The 16,834-nt window shown below is 41.4% G+C and overlaps 1 protein-coding gene across 6 annotated transcripts in view; it reads right to left on the bottom strand.

The window, feature by feature from the left end:
- The window catches only part of KIZ (kizuna centrosomal protein), a 112,544-nt gene that overhangs the window by 15,381 nt on the left and 80,329 nt on the right, over positions 1-16,834 (bottom strand). For all 6 annotated transcript variants that reach the window (XM_032248133.1, XM_032248134.1, XM_032248131.1 and 3 more), the window contains 2 exons: positions 16,469-16,534; positions 2,780-2,884 (listed from right to left, as the gene is read on the bottom strand). In XM_032248133.1, the coding sequence (XP_032104024.1) occupies positions 2,780-2,884; positions 16,469-16,534 (171 nt within the window). The remainder of the gene's footprint in view (positions 1-2,779; positions 2,885-16,468; positions 16,535-16,834) is intronic.

Below are 16,834 nucleotides of genomic sequence, written 5' to 3'. Positions count from 1 at the left end.
AAACTCTGGAATCTTGCAAAACACGTAGTGCAATTTTGAATATGGAGTAAGGAAACTGGATTTAGGGGTGCTTGACTATACAACCTAGAGCGTCATTTCACTTATGAATAAATTAATAAAATGCATTAAACGTGAGATTAATAGTATCACAATCTATAATTTCTTATACAAATCCAAGGGACTACAACTTACATGTCAAATTTACTCATCTTTTGTTTTTTTGAGACAGAGTCCGGCTCTGTCACCCAGACTGGAGTGCAGTGGCATGATCTCAGCTCACTGCAACCTCTGCCTCCGGGGTTCAAGCCTTTCTCCTGCCTCAGCCTGCTGAGTAGCCGAGGCGCTAGTCACCATGCCTGGCTAATTTTTGTATTTTTCGTAGAGACGGGGTTTCACGATGTTGGCCAGGCTGGTCTCAAACTCCTGACCTCAGGTGATCTGCCTGTCTTGGCCTCTAAAAGTGCTGGAATTACAGGTGTGAGCCATGGCCCAGCCAAATTTACTCGTCTTTTGCACCTGTCCAATTAACTATGGAAAATAACACTTACTAGAAACAGATGTGTGGAGTCACTTTTCAGAGTATGTGTCAGCTATCCAGCTGTAAGGCTCTGAGCAAGGTGTTACTCTCCTGGGGCTTGGTTTGTGAAATGGGGGGGTTGGCTGCATTCTAATATCTCTCTAGATTCAAATTCCATGACTCAAATGTGAAGAATGTCATGGAAAGCAAACAGTTAAAGAGTTTGCAAGTGATGACAATCTCCAGCAGGACAGAGACCCTGTTGTTTTTTTGTTTTTTTTTTTTTTTGAGATGGAGTCTCATTCTGTCACCCAGGCTAGAGTGTAGTGGCGCAATCTTGGCTCACTACAACCTCCGCCGCCCGGGTTCAAGCAATTATCTGTCTCAGCATCCTGAGTAGCTGAGATCACAGGTGTCCATCACCATGCCCAGCTAATTTTTGTATTTTTAGTAAAGACGAGGTTTCACCATTTTGGTCAGGCTGGTCTTGAACTCCTGACCTTGTGATCTACCCGCCTTGGCCTTCCAAAGTGCTGGGATTACAGGCATGAGCCATCACACTCGGCCAAAGGCCCTGTTTTATACCTAACAAACTACAATGTCTTATGTTTGCAGAGTTCAAATCACCACTACCACCACAATGGCCGGCTCTCCTAGGGGGCTTTTCACTATCAGACACTGTGCTGGGCACTTAACGTGCAGTGGGTCACCAAATCTTCAAAACCACCAAAAGAACTGGATTTTGCCGCACCTGACTCCACCACTAGTATTATCCAGGAAACAGCTCTCCAAACACAGACAGCTAAGTCTGATGCACCCTAAGTATGTCTCTCAAAAATGTGTCTGAAGAAGACATTTTTTTGTTTTCTTTTTTAGATAGGGTCTTGCTCTGCTGCCCAGTGCAGTGGTGTGGTCATAGCTCGCTACAGCCTCAAACTTCTGGGCCCAAGTGATCCTTTTGCCTTAGCTTCTTGAGTAGCTGGGACTACAGGAACACACTAACATGTATGGCTAATTTTTAAATTTTTTGGTAAAAACAGTGTCTTGCTATACTGCCCAGGGTGGTCTCAAACTCCTGGCCTCAAGCAACCCTCACATCCTGGCCTCCCAAAATGCTGGGATTATAGGCATAAGCCACTGTACTTGGCTAAAGAAGACATCCTTGAGACAACTGGGAAATCTGAATATGGAGTGGGAATTATATGGTATTTAGAAACCACTGTTCATTCTGCTAGGTGAAATAATGGCATGGTAGCTAAGAAAGTCATTAATGTTCATTTCCTCCTGTATTAATCCATTTACTCTCACAGAGGACGTTAAGGTGATTTATACTTTAAAAACCGGTATAATGAAAGGAAAATCACTGAAAATAACAGATAAACAATAACAAAGTATAACAACCAAAATTACAATTAAACCAAAATCCTAGATGGAAGGAACTATAATCAAGTTTAAAATTTAGCTTTCCTGGCTAGGCATGGTGGCTCACACCTGTAATCCCAACACTTTGGGAGACCAAGGCAGGTGGATTGCTTGAGTCTAGGAGTTCAAGACCAGCCTGAGCAACATGGCAAAACCCTATCTCTATTAAAAAAAAAAAAATACAAAAGTTAGCTGAGTGTGGTGGTGCGCACCTGTAGTCGCAGCTACATGGGAGACTGAGGTGGGAAGACTGCTTGAGCCTGGGAGGTTGAGGCTTCATGAGCCATGATCATGCCACTGCACTCTAGCCTGAGAGACAGAGCAAGACCCTGCCTCAAAAATAATAAATACACACATACATACATAAATACCTAAATAATTAAAATTTAGCTTTCCTGGGATTTATACACCTTTTAGTAAAAGATCTCAAAGGAGTTCTTTTTAGTAAAAAAAACTCTTCCAACATTCTGGTGAGGGAAAGCAGCCCAACACAACACTGCCCACTGAATGACTAAGAAACTGGCAGCAATGGGGAAAAGAAGGAATTTGGGTGTGTCTTCTCAGGGTCACTGGTGACAAGTCACTATCATGACACGCCTGGCAGAATCCAGGGCCTGGGAGGGCCATTGCCATGCTGGCCAGCACATGTCTAGGACACAACAAAAGGGCTTTCCCACACGTCCATTTGCTAAGAATAGAAAAGTACTAGCTCATTCTGACCTGCTGACAGCTCATTACAGAGCAAACTTCAGAAACCTTCAAAGAATAACCACCCTTCCCTGAACACAGCCCTGCCTTGCCACTTTGGTCCCCTGGACACTGCCATATGCCCTTACTTACCTGACAAGTGTGACACAGGAGCATCTGCCTTTTGAAACCTGCTTTCAGTTTGATTTGTATTATCCTGAAGGGTAGCCTTCTTCAGCAACTGGTAGGCTTCTGTTTCTATTGATTAAAGAAAAACACAAAAACACTACATTTTTTACTGCCCAGAAAGAAGCTTCTTAAATTCTTCCTATGAGATTAACACTTCTCAAATGCATGCAAATTATTTTTTTCTGAACTGTCGCTTTTTAGACATTCTGAAAACAAACCAAAAACAATTTAGTTGAACCCAAGTTTCAGGACTCAAAGACAAGTAGTATGAGTTTATCTGAGGCAGCCAAATTCTAGTCATTGTTTTGAGTGGATCTGTGGATAGGTTCACTATCACAGTAAAGTAGTTTCTCTTCCCTCTGGGCCTTGTAGAGGCAGCTACTGGAATGAACCAGAAGAGAGAGCCAGTCTTTCTAAGTGGTCAGGTTACTCAGAAACACTCTTTCCTCCGGCTCTTGGACTCTCACATTTGAGTGCAGGGGCTCTGGCACAGGGCTGGGGGAATGGGGAGAGGGTCAGGAAGGATGGTGACAGCTGGATGAGCTCAGAGTCCCACAGCTGAGGAAATCTAACCAATTCTTGCATGGGGAAGGAGTGAGAGTGAGTTTGCAGACAGCAAAGCCAGGTGTTCACAAGGATCAGCAGCAGCCTGCACCTGCTCATGTTCATAGGATGCCCTTGGCTATGCAGGGCTTCTAATGGCATCTGCTGTAGATGAAATTGAGGAAGACGTGGGAAAAACAGTAAACAAAAATATGTAAAGAACCTGAGTGACACGACCTTCCCCATTACTCTAAGTTTCAAGGGCACCTAGATGAAATGGAGAATGGAGAATCAGAGTTTCAGCACAGACATAACAAAATAGGATCTATGTCTACATCTTCAATGTGGCACAAAGAGTCCCACTGTCAACGTCAGGGGCTGGCAATAGGTTGCATTTCTGCTTTTGCTGGCTTCATTTAAGAACTTAACCGTGAGACCCTTATTACGAGTACTTAAGATGAGCATTATACTTTGGAATATTAAATACTACGTAATTAAAATATGTACAGATCAGGGATTCTTCGCTCTGAAGATAAAAAATTCTAAGGTAACACTTGCTGGATTGTGAAATCAGTTTAGGTCGTTGAAACTAGTATTTTGAAAAATCTAACAAAGAAAACATCAGATAGTGCATACAGAGGGGAAAGTACTGTTTTGTGTAATGTGTGTTTGTGTGCGTGGGCAGGAGGGGTGGGGGCTGGGACAAAAGTATTTCCTGATGAGGCTGGTCACATTGTCCTAGGATGGCTCCGATGGGATGGTGTCATGATGCCCTCTGGCTAGTCTTTACATCCGCGTTACTTCAACTACACTGTGAGGTAACTGTGAAAGAGGGACAATGTTAACAAAATCAAAAACAGAGTGTCTGAATTCTAAAGGTAAAGAATCAGTGTAAAAGAGGTAAAAGTGCCCTGTTTCATTTTTATTTTATAAAAATCAACCAAAAAGTTTTTCAGCTCTCAGGATACAAGTCCAGATCTTAATTACCATATATTATTTCTGCATTCAATTAAACTTATTTCATCAAGGAAAAGAGAGCAAAGATGAAAATTAAAAAAAAAAAAAAAAAAAAAAAGGAGCAGCTTCTTGATCAACAAAGCCTCCTGGCCACTGGAAGCTGGAGCTGCACACTGCAAGTTCTCTTGTCCTTTGTCTGAAGGTAAATCACTTGACTCCAGTGATGGCTCTCCTGCTTCTCAGAAACCAGGAAAATGTGTCATTGGCAATCAGAAGAGGATTTCTGTCAGAAATATCAAGCTAGTAGTCTTGAGGTAATTTCAGATTTGGGAGGGATTACGCATTCTGCCCAAACAGAAGAAGGACTGATAATAAGGCCGGGCGCGGTGGCTCACACCTGTAATCCCAGCACTTTGGGAGGCCGAGGCGGGTGGATCACGAGGTCAAGAGATCGAGACCATCCTGGTCAACATGGTGAAACCCCGTCTCTACTAAAACTACAAAAAATTAGCTGGGCATGGTGGCGCGTGCCTGTAATCCCAGCTACTCAGGAGGCTAAGGCAGGAGAATTGCCTGAACCCAGAAGGCGGAGGTTGCAGTGAGCCGAGATCGCGCCATTGCACTCCAGCCTGGGTAACAAGAGCGAAACTCCGTCTCAAAAAAAAAGAAGGACTGATAATATTACTGGTTTGAGGTAAGCAAGGGAGGAAATTACCAATGTGAAGTGAAATCACTTATAGCAACAAGGGACCATTTTGATACTCTGGAAAAGATGGGCCCTTTCTATGCTCCACATTTTCCATTCTGGTACCCCTCCCTTCCTTACTGAAGAGTGTGGGCTCTGTAATCGGGCTTTCGCTCCATGGCTTTTGGCTGACCACCCAACCTGTGATGGCTCACCCTCCCGCCCCATTCAACCAGAGCCCACCCCTTCCCAACCACACTCCTCACCAGTGTTTCATCCTTCAGCCTTTGTGGCCCTTCTCCAAGCACAGTCACTGAAGCCCACCTGGATAGTTTTTATCCTGACATGAGTCATAAAGGGGTGGCAAGATCAGGCTGAGGACTGTTGGGCATATCTCTCGCCCCCAATCCCAGTGTGCACTCCCCTCCAATTGCTTAAAGGCAAAGTGAAGTTTAAAGGGAACAAAGATGAAGTGTATTCACCTGGAGGAATGACAACCACTGAGGCAGGACCACAGACATCAAAGCAGCTGGAGAGGGCAGAGCACCCAGCACTGCTGCCGTCTGATTGAGGATCAGATGCATCAGAGCTGAAGTCGTTTTCCCCACAGCATGCATCACACCTCTATTTAGTCAGAATTGTTGCACAAAACTATTTATGAAAGACCAGAAGATTATCCACATAGGAAAAACAAAATTAATAGGGCTGGTTAAAACAAATTAGAAGTGGTTAAAGGATGCATAGCCTGCATAGAACAAGGTTGGAGAAGGGAAGGAAGGTTCAAGGACAGGTATTGCAAACGGACTGGACAGGGTGGGCATTGTGGATGCAGATGCCTCTGGGGCCAAGCAGGTACCTCCACTAAGTGACTATGGCCAGGCAGGAGCGGCAGGAAGGGCCTGCCTTGCAGCAGGCAGGGAGGCACATGACCTGTCCACAGAGCACAGCTGCTCCTTGGCTCCAGCCAGTTGCTGCCTGGTGGGAAAGTGGGCCTGGTCTTGCCAGACTTCTGCCTTTTCTTTCTTCTTTTTAAAAATAAAACACTGCACAGACAAAACAGAACATATTTGTAGCCTCAAAACTAGATGGTAGTGAGCAACTTTTTGTGTTCACTGAAAGTGGTACAAGAATACTTAGGGAAAAACTGCAGCCAAGAATACAAGTTAGATGTTAGGAAAAGCTTTCTTGTTGAAAGGGTTGTTGGAATACGTTATCCAGGGAGGCATCAGCTGTATGAAGATTTTTAAGGAGCTGTCTGTATCAAACAGATCAGGTTTCAAACTATGGCGGGAAGAGGGTACTTTTTGCTAGAAGTTCTCAAACAAATCAGACATCCTCCTGAAACAGCCCAGAAGACTTGGCCAGGATGCTAACTTCATCAAGCAAGAGTGTAAAGCTATGGACACTCTTTAAGGTTTGTGGCAATTCAGGCCCAGGATTTTTTAGAAGGAGGAAAGACAGTGATGAACCAAGCAGTTAAAAGCTGCACTTTGTTGCCGCTCTGCAAATTCATAGTTATTAAATGAACGAACAAATAAAGAAGCAAAAGTAATCAATCTAGAAGTTCAAGTTAGTCTGTTATAAACAAGGTAGGGACAAAGTTGATATATGTCCAAGGGGAAAAGAATTTAGTTTTTTCAACTGCAAGTAAACTGTAAGTCTGAAAATTTGAGGACTGGGTGGCTGCTTTAAAGGCTTCACTTTCTAGCCTCACTTAGAACTCCAGGGAAACACTTCCTAGCCTAAAACACTCAGAAAACATTGAGTAGTAAAAATGTTTCAATAAAACAAACATTTCTAAAGAATAGAATTATTTTTGGTTGGAATATTCTGATACACACAGAAACAAACACACACACGCATGTTCAAGCCTTCAGTTCTGAATCTTTTGTTCAAGCATCAATTATATACTCAAATCAGTGCCTAGATTTAGTTTAAAAACCAGAAAATATTGCAGTTTAAAATGTAAGGCAAGACAAGGAGGGCCATCCCATGCAGTCTATAGCTCCAGAAGGTGAAAATCTATCCTTGTCTATTAACTCCTGACTGATGACATGAGATAAATGTATTTTCCTCTACTTTGTTACATAAGCTGCCTGAACCCAATCATCTTCCTGCAAAATGCTGAAGGATCCCTGAGACTGTTTATTTTTTGATATGTGTTTTGTGTCTAGAAAATAGAAACGGTGAGAGAAAGAAAGTGAAAACATGCTGAACAAAGAGAGGTGAGAGAGAGATGATGTTGAGAGAAGAAAGAGAAAGCCTCAACTTCTTATCTTTTTTCTCTTTTATATGCAAATGTACACCTGCTAAAATACTTCTAAATCTACAAATAAAAAGAAAATATCTGATGAACAAGTGCTTTTAACACCCCATTACAAGAGCCAGACAAACACGTGGTTCACCAGTCTCTAAGGGGTATCTTGGAGGCAGGGAATTTGCCCATTGCTTTTTCAGAAATCCTTGATGAAAAAAAGAAGAGTTGGGCCCGGAAAAAAAATAACAAAGGGAGATGCAAACAATACTGTCACTACGGCTAAAAAACTGACCTTGAACTGACAGAGAACGGGGCATGTTTGAGTAAGGGAGGATAACTGCTATTTCTATATGAAGTTAAAATGAAATCTGGAAAATATTCTCTGTCTACTGAGTTTTTACTTTTCACATATTTCTACACTTACGTGTTTTTTCATATTGTACTAGATGTGTTGCTGACAGGGCAAAACTCAAGTCATTTTCTGGAAAATATTCTCTGTCCACTGAGTTTTCCAGCCTTGTTACTTTTCACATGTGTTCTACACTTACGTGTTTTTCATGTTGTACTAGATGTGTTGCTGACACAACAAACTTGGTCATTTTTGCAAAATAAAATAAAAATTGTGAGATATATTTCTTAAGTTAGTTCTAAAGGTAAATATTATCATTGAAAATCCAGAAATCATTTGCCTAGTAATCTGCTTAAATAAAAATAAGGGCCGGGCGCTGTGGCTCACGCCTGTCATCCCAGCACTCTGGGAGGCTGAGGTGGGAGGATCACCCGAGGTTGGGAGCTCAAGACCAGCTTGACCAACATGGTGAAACACTGTCTCTACTAAAAATACAAAAATTAGCCGGGCATGGTTGCACATGCCTGTAATCCTAGCTACTCGGCAGGCTGATGCAGGAGAATCACTTGAACCCAGGAGGCAGAGGTTGCGGTGAGCCAAATGCCATTGCACTCCAGCCTGGGCAACAAGAATGAAACTCCATCTCAAAAAAAAAAAAAAAAAAATGGAGATAGGGCCAGTGGCTCATGCCTGTAATCCTAGCATTTTGGGAGGCCAAGGTGGGTGGATCACTTGAGGTCAGGAGTTCAAGGCCAGCCTGGCCAACATAGTGAAACACCATCTCTGCTACAAATATAAAAATACAAAAATTAGCCAGGCATGGTAGCAGGCGCCTGTAATCCCAGCTACTCAGGAGGCTGAGGCACGACAATCGCTTAAACCCTGGAGGTGGAGGTTGCAGGGAGCCAAGATAGCACCATTGCACTCCAGCTTGGGTGACAGAGCAAGACTTTGTTTCTGGGGGAAAAAAAAAAAAGAGAGAGAGAGAGAAAAGATATGGTTGCTTTTGCAATTCTCAAAATATAGAAAAGTCATCTATATTTAGGAATTTTTTTTTAAAAAGGCAGGAAGATACACAAATTTGGGTCCATAACAAGAATCACTTTTCACATCCAGACTTTCTGCAACAAACTCCACTCCACCAGTAGACCTGGACCTGCAAATTCTATTGCCAAGGCTGTTCTCTGTACTCCTAGGAAGAGGGCTGATGCACGAGAAGAGACCAGCCTAAATCACACGGGTTGCCTGGCGCTGCTTCAGAAAACAGAGATCTATATTACAAATTAATTTCTATGGGGCACTTAACAATTAAACCTGAAAACAAATTTCAGACTTGAAACTGACCTTTAACCAACATTCCCCAAATGAGCTGAAACACTTTTGCTGGTATTACTTCCTACATACACAACCACAGTGCTGGCCATTTAACACTGTTCAGTCATGAGAGGTCAATTTTCAACTCTCAACCTCATGAAACCTTTGACTTTTCAAAGCTTGAGTAATCTTAATCAAAAAGCTGTATTTTATTGATATAATTAAATAGATTTTTAAAAAACAGTATTTTTTAGCCATTTGTACTTAATAATTTATTTAATGAGAGAAATTAGAAACAATGACAATATTATCTTTACCATTGTTTATAGTAGGTTCCAGAATAATTACTGTACAAGATGAACTGGATGCTAAAAATGTAAAATATGAAGAAGTCCGTATTCCCTGTAGTTAAATAGTGCTGTTCCCCTCAACCCGACAAACTCATGGCCTCCCAGAACGTCAGAATGTGACCTTATTTGGAAATAGGTTCTTTACACATATATTAATAAAGGTTCTCAAGATGAAATAATTCTGTATTTACAGTGGGCCCTAAGTCCAACTTCTGGTGTCCTTTTAAGAAGAAGAGCAGACACAGAGACACAGAAGAGAAGGCCAAGTGCAGACAAAGGCAGAGATGGGGCTTACACTCCCGCAAGCCAGGAGCCACCAGCTAGCATATTCAGAGGCAAGAGCTCTGCTGACACCTGGATTTCAGACTTCTAGCTCTCACAACTGTGAAAGAGTGCACTTCTGTTGTTTTAAGTTTGTGATACTTTGTTCTAACAGCCCTAGGAAAATAATACACTCCAATCCCCGATTTATTAAAATATTTAAAGCTGGATTTCATTTCTCTCTTAGTCTCCTATGTAAAATGAGGGAGCTCCACAACAGGACCCTACAAGGGCTCTTCTGAACCAGGACCCCAGCTCCACAGTTCTCAAACCTAAGAATTCACCTGGATGTGTTATAAAGTAGTTATGCCTGGGTCCCACCCCCAGAGGTACAGAAATAGTTTGCCAAGGGTATGGCTGGGGCACGGGTATGCTCTAAAAGTCTACATGGGATTCTACAATGAACCACTGGGGAGAATTTCTCTTGGCATTTATGAGTTCATCTCCTTGAACGTAGAAGCATCCAGTCAGGAAGACCCTTTAGAAAGGTACCTTTTATCCTTTAATGACCATGTTAAATAAACAGCACTGCCCTGCAATATAATGAGGAATGTTTCGCTACTGCAGGTAGCAGGCAGCAGGCACCGTGGGTGAAGCCCCAGCAGGCTGACCCCTGGCAGAGAAACGGCCACGTGGACTTTCAATGGACAATCCAGCAACATATGGTGCATTCCTCTGGTTTTACAAAAGCCTGGCTTCCCTGTCTCAGGGACGACGGGTAACATGCTTTGACTGATTCTTGTCAGGGAAGTGCTTCTGGGACAGGACAGGTGAAGCACATTCTTGGTAAAGCCTCAGTACTTGCAGTGTTATACCACTGTGCTTTCCTCTCAGGATAAATCCAGTCACCAGTGACAACCCAGCCACTTATATCTTTCCAGCCCCTTTCCAAATTGACGTCAAACTCAAGCAATCATGTTTTGAGAAGCACTGCCTAGAACTCCAAGTGGCACCCTCTAAATCTATGCTGACCTCCTGGAAAGATTCTAAATGGATGTCTCAGCATTACCTTGCATATTTCAGCTTGCCAAAGAATATCCATGAGGAATGGCACAGTCAGGGAACTACTTTCAACACAGCTTGACCAAGAGAATTGGTGTCAAAAGAATGAGAGGCTGAATGGACATTCTTAGAGGCTTAATCTTCTTGAGATAAAAGCTGAGAGCCCTTTTCACATGGAGCTTAAGGAGACTAGTTTTGCCAGGATGGGCACGTGGGGTGGGAAAAGTATTGGTGGAGTGAATGATGGAAAGAGAGAGCATTCTGTCCTGAATCAACAAGCATTTAAGAAAATTCCTTAATATCCCTATTTTTATTCATTTGACAAATTAAGTGCCCACTCTGCGTCAGATACTGTGCTAGGTGCTGAATTTTTATGACATTTAGCATAGCTGCATCATCTGCTGAAATAAAAACTCACTTAATGCTGAAAGGTAAATTTTAGTGTGAATACAAACAAAATTGTCAATGTGGGGAATTTTCACTTTGGAGACATAAGTAGTTCAAAAGACAGACTTTCTCTCCCAATCTAGACAAGTATCACTTTCCTCATGGTCTGAGAGCTTCAGGAAACTGACTTCCCAACAGCCCAGCTGGGCTCAGGTTTGCCCTATTTTATAAAAGGCATTCCTCTTGGGAGAAGCTGCATTTGAAAATCCTTGCAAGCTGCCCACCTCTCCAGGCCTAACCCAAGAGAAAAAAAAGGCAATCTTTATCATTACTCTCAGAAGCAGCCTTGCAATGCTCATCTTCTGTTATAATGTACATTGATGTTTAATTGATCCTGATATCCTGATGCATTTGTCTTTTTGGTAAAATAAAAGAGGCAGGGTAGGCCAGGCATGGTGGCTCATGCCTGTAATCCCAGCACTTTGGGAGGCCAAGGTGGGTGGATCTCTTGAGGCCAGGAGTTTGAGACCAGCCTGGCCAACAGGGCAAAACCATCTCTGCCAAGAATACAAAATTAGCCAGGCATGGTGGAACACACCTGTAATTCCAGCTACTCAGGAGGGTGCCGCATGAGAATTGCTTAAACCCAGGGGGCAGAGGTTGCAGTGAGCCGAGATCATGCCACCACAATCCAGTCTGGGTGATAGAGTGAGGCTGTCTAAAAAAATATAAATAAATAAATAAATAAATAAATAAAAGAGGTAGGGCAGTGAAATGGAAGAAGTTAACACACTAGCTACACGGCCTTGAGCAGGCACTTTTCTAAGTTTATTTGAGCACTTGTAGGGTGAGTGCTAATGTTTACCCTATAGGACTGTTGTGAAGGTTAGAGATGAGGGAGGCTTGGTGAGGGCAGGGATCCCATCTTTTGTAGTCCCTGGTATCCCAGGATTCAGCCCAAGTAAAAGTATTAATTATATTAACTAATACAATTAAGGATTTTATATCTGATTATATATAACATATAACTAATATATATCATATCAATACATCTAATTATATACTACTTATTACATACAGAAAACCATACATTTAGAGATATAAAAATTCATCTTTGATTTCCACCAGATTCTTTAGTAAGCAACAACTAGACTAACAAAAGAGGTAGATTATATTCACAACAACAGATCATACAGGCTATGGAATATTGACTTTGTGTGTGTAGTTGGGGCAGCAGTGTGTGTCCAGGAGAGTTTCTATGTAAATCTCAACACAGAAAACTCACATGCTCCATAATGATTAACAAGGCAGATGTCTTCAAAGTGACAGCTGACTCTTTAAGGAGGAGCCCCTCGGCCAAGATAACCTCCATTTGGGGTGATGAGCAAATGAGAAAGGAAATGAAGATACGAGAATGCTGCCACACTGTATTCCATTTAGCACAGAGTCAGAAGCATAGTCCCTTGGCATTAGAAGGGATGTCAGGGGTCACAGAAACAAGAATTCCTTCCAAAATGCCTCTTTTAGCAAGTCACAGGGCCAGGCAAGGTAGCTCACACCTATAATCCCAGAATTTGGGGAGGCCAAGGCGGGCGGACTGCTTGAGCGGAAGTTCGAGACCAGACTGGTGAAATCCCATCTCTATAAAAAATACAAAAATTAGCCAGGCATGGTGGTTCATGCCTGCAATCCCAGCTACTTGGGAGGCTGAGGAAGGAAGATCACTTGAGCCCAGGAGATGGAGGCCGCAATGAGCTGTGATCACACCAGTACACTCCAACCTGGGCAACAGAGCAAAACCCTGACCCTGTCTCAAAAAAAAAAGTCATGGTTCCTGTCATGGTTTAAGCACTCACACCTGGAAGGTACTGATCTTGGTTTTGCTGAAATGAAGAGCTAGAAAGTTGTTTTGTTACTGAGCTACTCTCTATAATTAAGCTCAATAAATATTCTGCCTGGTATATGGCAGCTCCTCAAATATTTAAAGAGCTACTGTGCACTTCCCAGGTTAAACATCCCCAGGACCCCCTCATTCTGATAATGGTATGGCTTCACAGCTTTCCACCCCCAACCTCCTGTGACTTCCCAGATTTCACCCCAGCCACGTCTTCTCTTATACATCTTCTGAAATGGCTAAAAAGCAAGTAAAGACACACAGAAGGACCCCACACTGAAGAACAGTACCTCTGGGCACCTTTAGTTACTTTAGTTACTATTGTAACCTCCTCGTCAATTCAAGGAAAAGCAGTAACAAGCAGCTGTCAGTCATAACATCTGGGTGTAGTTACACTAAAGTAGCCCCAAATCTCATTACAAAGCAATCTCACCCACAAAGGAGCTTCCCACAAAATGAAGCCACAGGAAAATGTTGAAGATAATTTTCGTGTATTGAGAAAGCTGGTGCCCCCACTGGACTCACTGCTTTAAAAAGTGTTCCACATATATGTGTGTATATTTTACAAAGCATGCTCCACAGATCATTAATTCTGTTGGATGTTAGGAAGAATTCCATTATCAAAAAAATAAGTTATCTTAAACTCTAGGATCACACTTCTAAACAATTCCTTTGCTGAAAGTTTTCCGAGTCTTCACTATGCTTCTATGCATTATGCATACTGCAGAGAGAGAGAAGGATCACACAGGGCTTGACAACAAAATATGTGTTAATTGATGTATTTTCTGAGTGGAGCATTGCAAAGAACACATTTTGGGAAATGCTGCATTAGCTCATCAATACTTGTGGGGCAGCACACACATCAGGGGAGGTCTGCCAGCTGGTACCCTACAACGTCTTCCACTGTGAGTGCATGGGGTTACTAAGGACACAGGGGCACTCCCAGGCAGAGATGCCTGGGCCTTGACTAATGAGATCTTCAGGAGTACTTCGGCAGCTGTTTGGGATTTTTCTCAACCGATTTCCGCATGGGACTAAGTGGAAGTTGGAAAAGTATCATCAAACTCTCCTTGAGATTCCTTTTTGATAACGTAAACATCCTTCTGGATTTGAATCTCAATTGTGTTCTCAAGTAGCAATTTCTTGCAGAAACTAAGGGAAGTACCGTCTTGCAGGTATTGCAGCAGCACTGTGCTTGTGTGGGTCCTGGTCCCAAGTGGTTACCACAACTCAGGGAAGGTATGCAGGTCCACAAGAACAGACTGGAAGTGTCCACTCTTCTGGGGGTTCATCTCGGGACGGCACTTCTGTCTTGCTGCAACCTCATTCTCTCTACTTCTGTTCCTCTTTCAGTTTGCTTTGTGAGGCTCCTCATAGCTGGTATGGAAATGCTGGGGATTGTGGGGGCCAGCACAGAAGACCAAGAACTCTAACAATGTTCACATGAATATTATTACACATCACAGATAAAATTGACTGTCTAGTATCTGCTTGGCACTTTCACAAATGATTTCATTGAAACTTTAAGATAATTCTATTGGGCAGTATGTCTGCTTTCCCAATACAGAGGCTCAGAGAGGGTGGAGAAACAGCAAGGAGTAAAAGAGCTGACAATGATGGCTCGTCCCAAAGCCCCAGCCCAATTGCTACATTTCCTCAACCCCCAGCAACATTTCTTTTCTTTGGAATATTCTAGAAGGAATGCAGCCCATACATACACAACCAGCATGCACCCACACAAACAGGAAACTCCAACAGAACTATTATAAAGAGGCAGGCAGACTCTATCTTAAACTACGTACTTGCTTTACTCTACCAAAAGCCAAATCTCCCAAATAGTTATGACAAAGTCACAAACATTTAATAAAGGGATGATAGTCAAGAACTTAGAGAACAAAGTAGCCACAATGATGGACAAAGCAACTGTATTAGTAGTGCCAAGGTGCATGAGGCCCTCAAACATGAATTTCATGGGAGGTCCCTGGGTGGGGAGAGTGCACTGGCAAGGACAGAACAGCAACACTTTAACAAAGTATACGGCTTTGCTAAGCCTTTTTTTTTTAATTTCCAAAGGTTTTCTTTATGTCTAATATTTTGGCACAAAATAGGCACAATGCATTTTTTTAAAAACTGCCAACTATTGATTAATCAATAGCAGGTTGTTAGAATTACAATTTCTTTTAAAATCTTAATGGCAAATAGCCAGGTTGCTTCTAGGCATATTGCACATCTTTCTGCATAATGGAGGATTTGAAACCCTGGTACTTAACTATCGGTTTTCTTATAAAGAAAGTCTATGAGAAAATACATTTGCATTACCTTTGGGGAGAGTCAACTGCTCCCAGCAAGGGATGATTATAAAGAATAGTGAAAAGAGAAGAATGAACAACTAGGTCATTTCCTGGTTTTGCCTCAATAAGCTTTTATAATTTTAACTGAAATAAATTCAAAGGCCATTAGATACTTCTGCATCCAAAAGTAAATGCAAGGGAAAAGCATCCAAATGACTTCTTGGTTATCTGTAGTTTGGGATCATCTATATTTCTATTAATAAAAATAACAGGGAACCATACCAGATTTTTCTGAAAATGAAAACTAAAAACACAATAAACATATCATTGGGGAAAATGTTTAAAATTATAAAAAAACACCTGCATTTTGGAGTGAAATATTATCTGGATGCATAATATACACAATAATTGTTCCACCATAAGCTCCATTTTCAAAACCAGAGTTCATCACAGAAACATGAGTTTAAAAAATTAATCATCATGCCAGGAACTGCACTGCCATAAAAGCAAGTCATTCTTTTCTGCTTATAAACAAAAACAAAACTACCACATATGCAGATGCATGCCTCAGTACCTTGGTGCAATGGTGTATTTACTTGTATAAATATTTAAAGTCAAACCTTTGAATTTATAATGAAGTAGTACACCACTTTACAAAATAAGGTACTAGTAAATTCAGATGTATGACAAATAGAACTCTGTACAGAATACTAATTGCTGCTGTTGCTATTCTAAAAAGAAAAAAAATAATGATATCATTCAGATTCCACCTAAAAAAGCCTAATACATGTGCAGAAATCTTAATAGGTCTTGATGAAGCCTGATTGGTACAATTTTTAAATTATCAGACAGGCTTTGTAACTGAGGCAAACGCAAGCTTCCTATCTGGCATTTTAAAAAAAATTTCCTGCTCTTATTCTAATATACATATTCAATTACAACAGGAAAAAAAAGAATAAAATCAGACACATCTATAGTTTGCTATGTAATGACTGGGTGTTCCCCAGGGAGATGGACCTTTTCACACAGACGCAGGTGCTGAAAGGGTGCGTGCTGGAGGATGTTACAGATGTAAATATATAACATGGTGAGGAAGAATTCAATAGACACGGTGATTTTCCACCTTAGTTTATGTTAACATAAGCATTTACGTTCTGCCCTTATGATTAATCTCCTGCTCCAGCATGCAGTAGCTGAATATACTTGCTCTTAGTGGGGTCCAAAAACCACTAACCAAAAATGTTCTGATTATATAAAAATGCTAAATTTTGTGTTTGAAACTCTTATACAACCATGGCTTTACCTGTGATTGGGACATCTGCAGCCACATTTTCTTTCTTGCTCTTGTCTCCACAGCCACTTGAAACTTCTAAAAATTGAATGTATAGTAATAAAAATATATTTCAAAGTTAAGAAATAGATCCTTTGGATGTTTAATTGCCATTCCTTTTATGTTCACTTTTTTTGTTGTTGTTAATGTATTTCTTGTCTGAAATAATACTGTTCCTAAAAGGAAACCTATTCTAAAATTAAGGTATCTCATAAATGAAAATTTAAAAATAAAATTAAATTAAGGTACTCTATGTTGCTTTCATGCAAAATAATTTGCCCTGACATCTATCAAATTTGGGTGAGACATAAAATAAGTGAGTCTCACATCCTGCACTTG

The sequence above is a fragment of the Sapajus apella genome, unplaced genomic scaffold, assembly GCF_009761245.1.
Source record: "Sapajus apella isolate SASKATOON/1434 unplaced genomic scaffold, GSC_monkey_1.0 scaffold65, whole genome shotgun sequence".
Taxonomy (NCBI): Eukaryota; Metazoa; Chordata; class Mammalia; order Primates; family Cebidae; genus Sapajus; species Sapajus apella.
The sequence above is the reverse complement of the archived record's forward strand: the minus strand, read 5'-3'. Positions and strand labels throughout refer to the sequence as shown.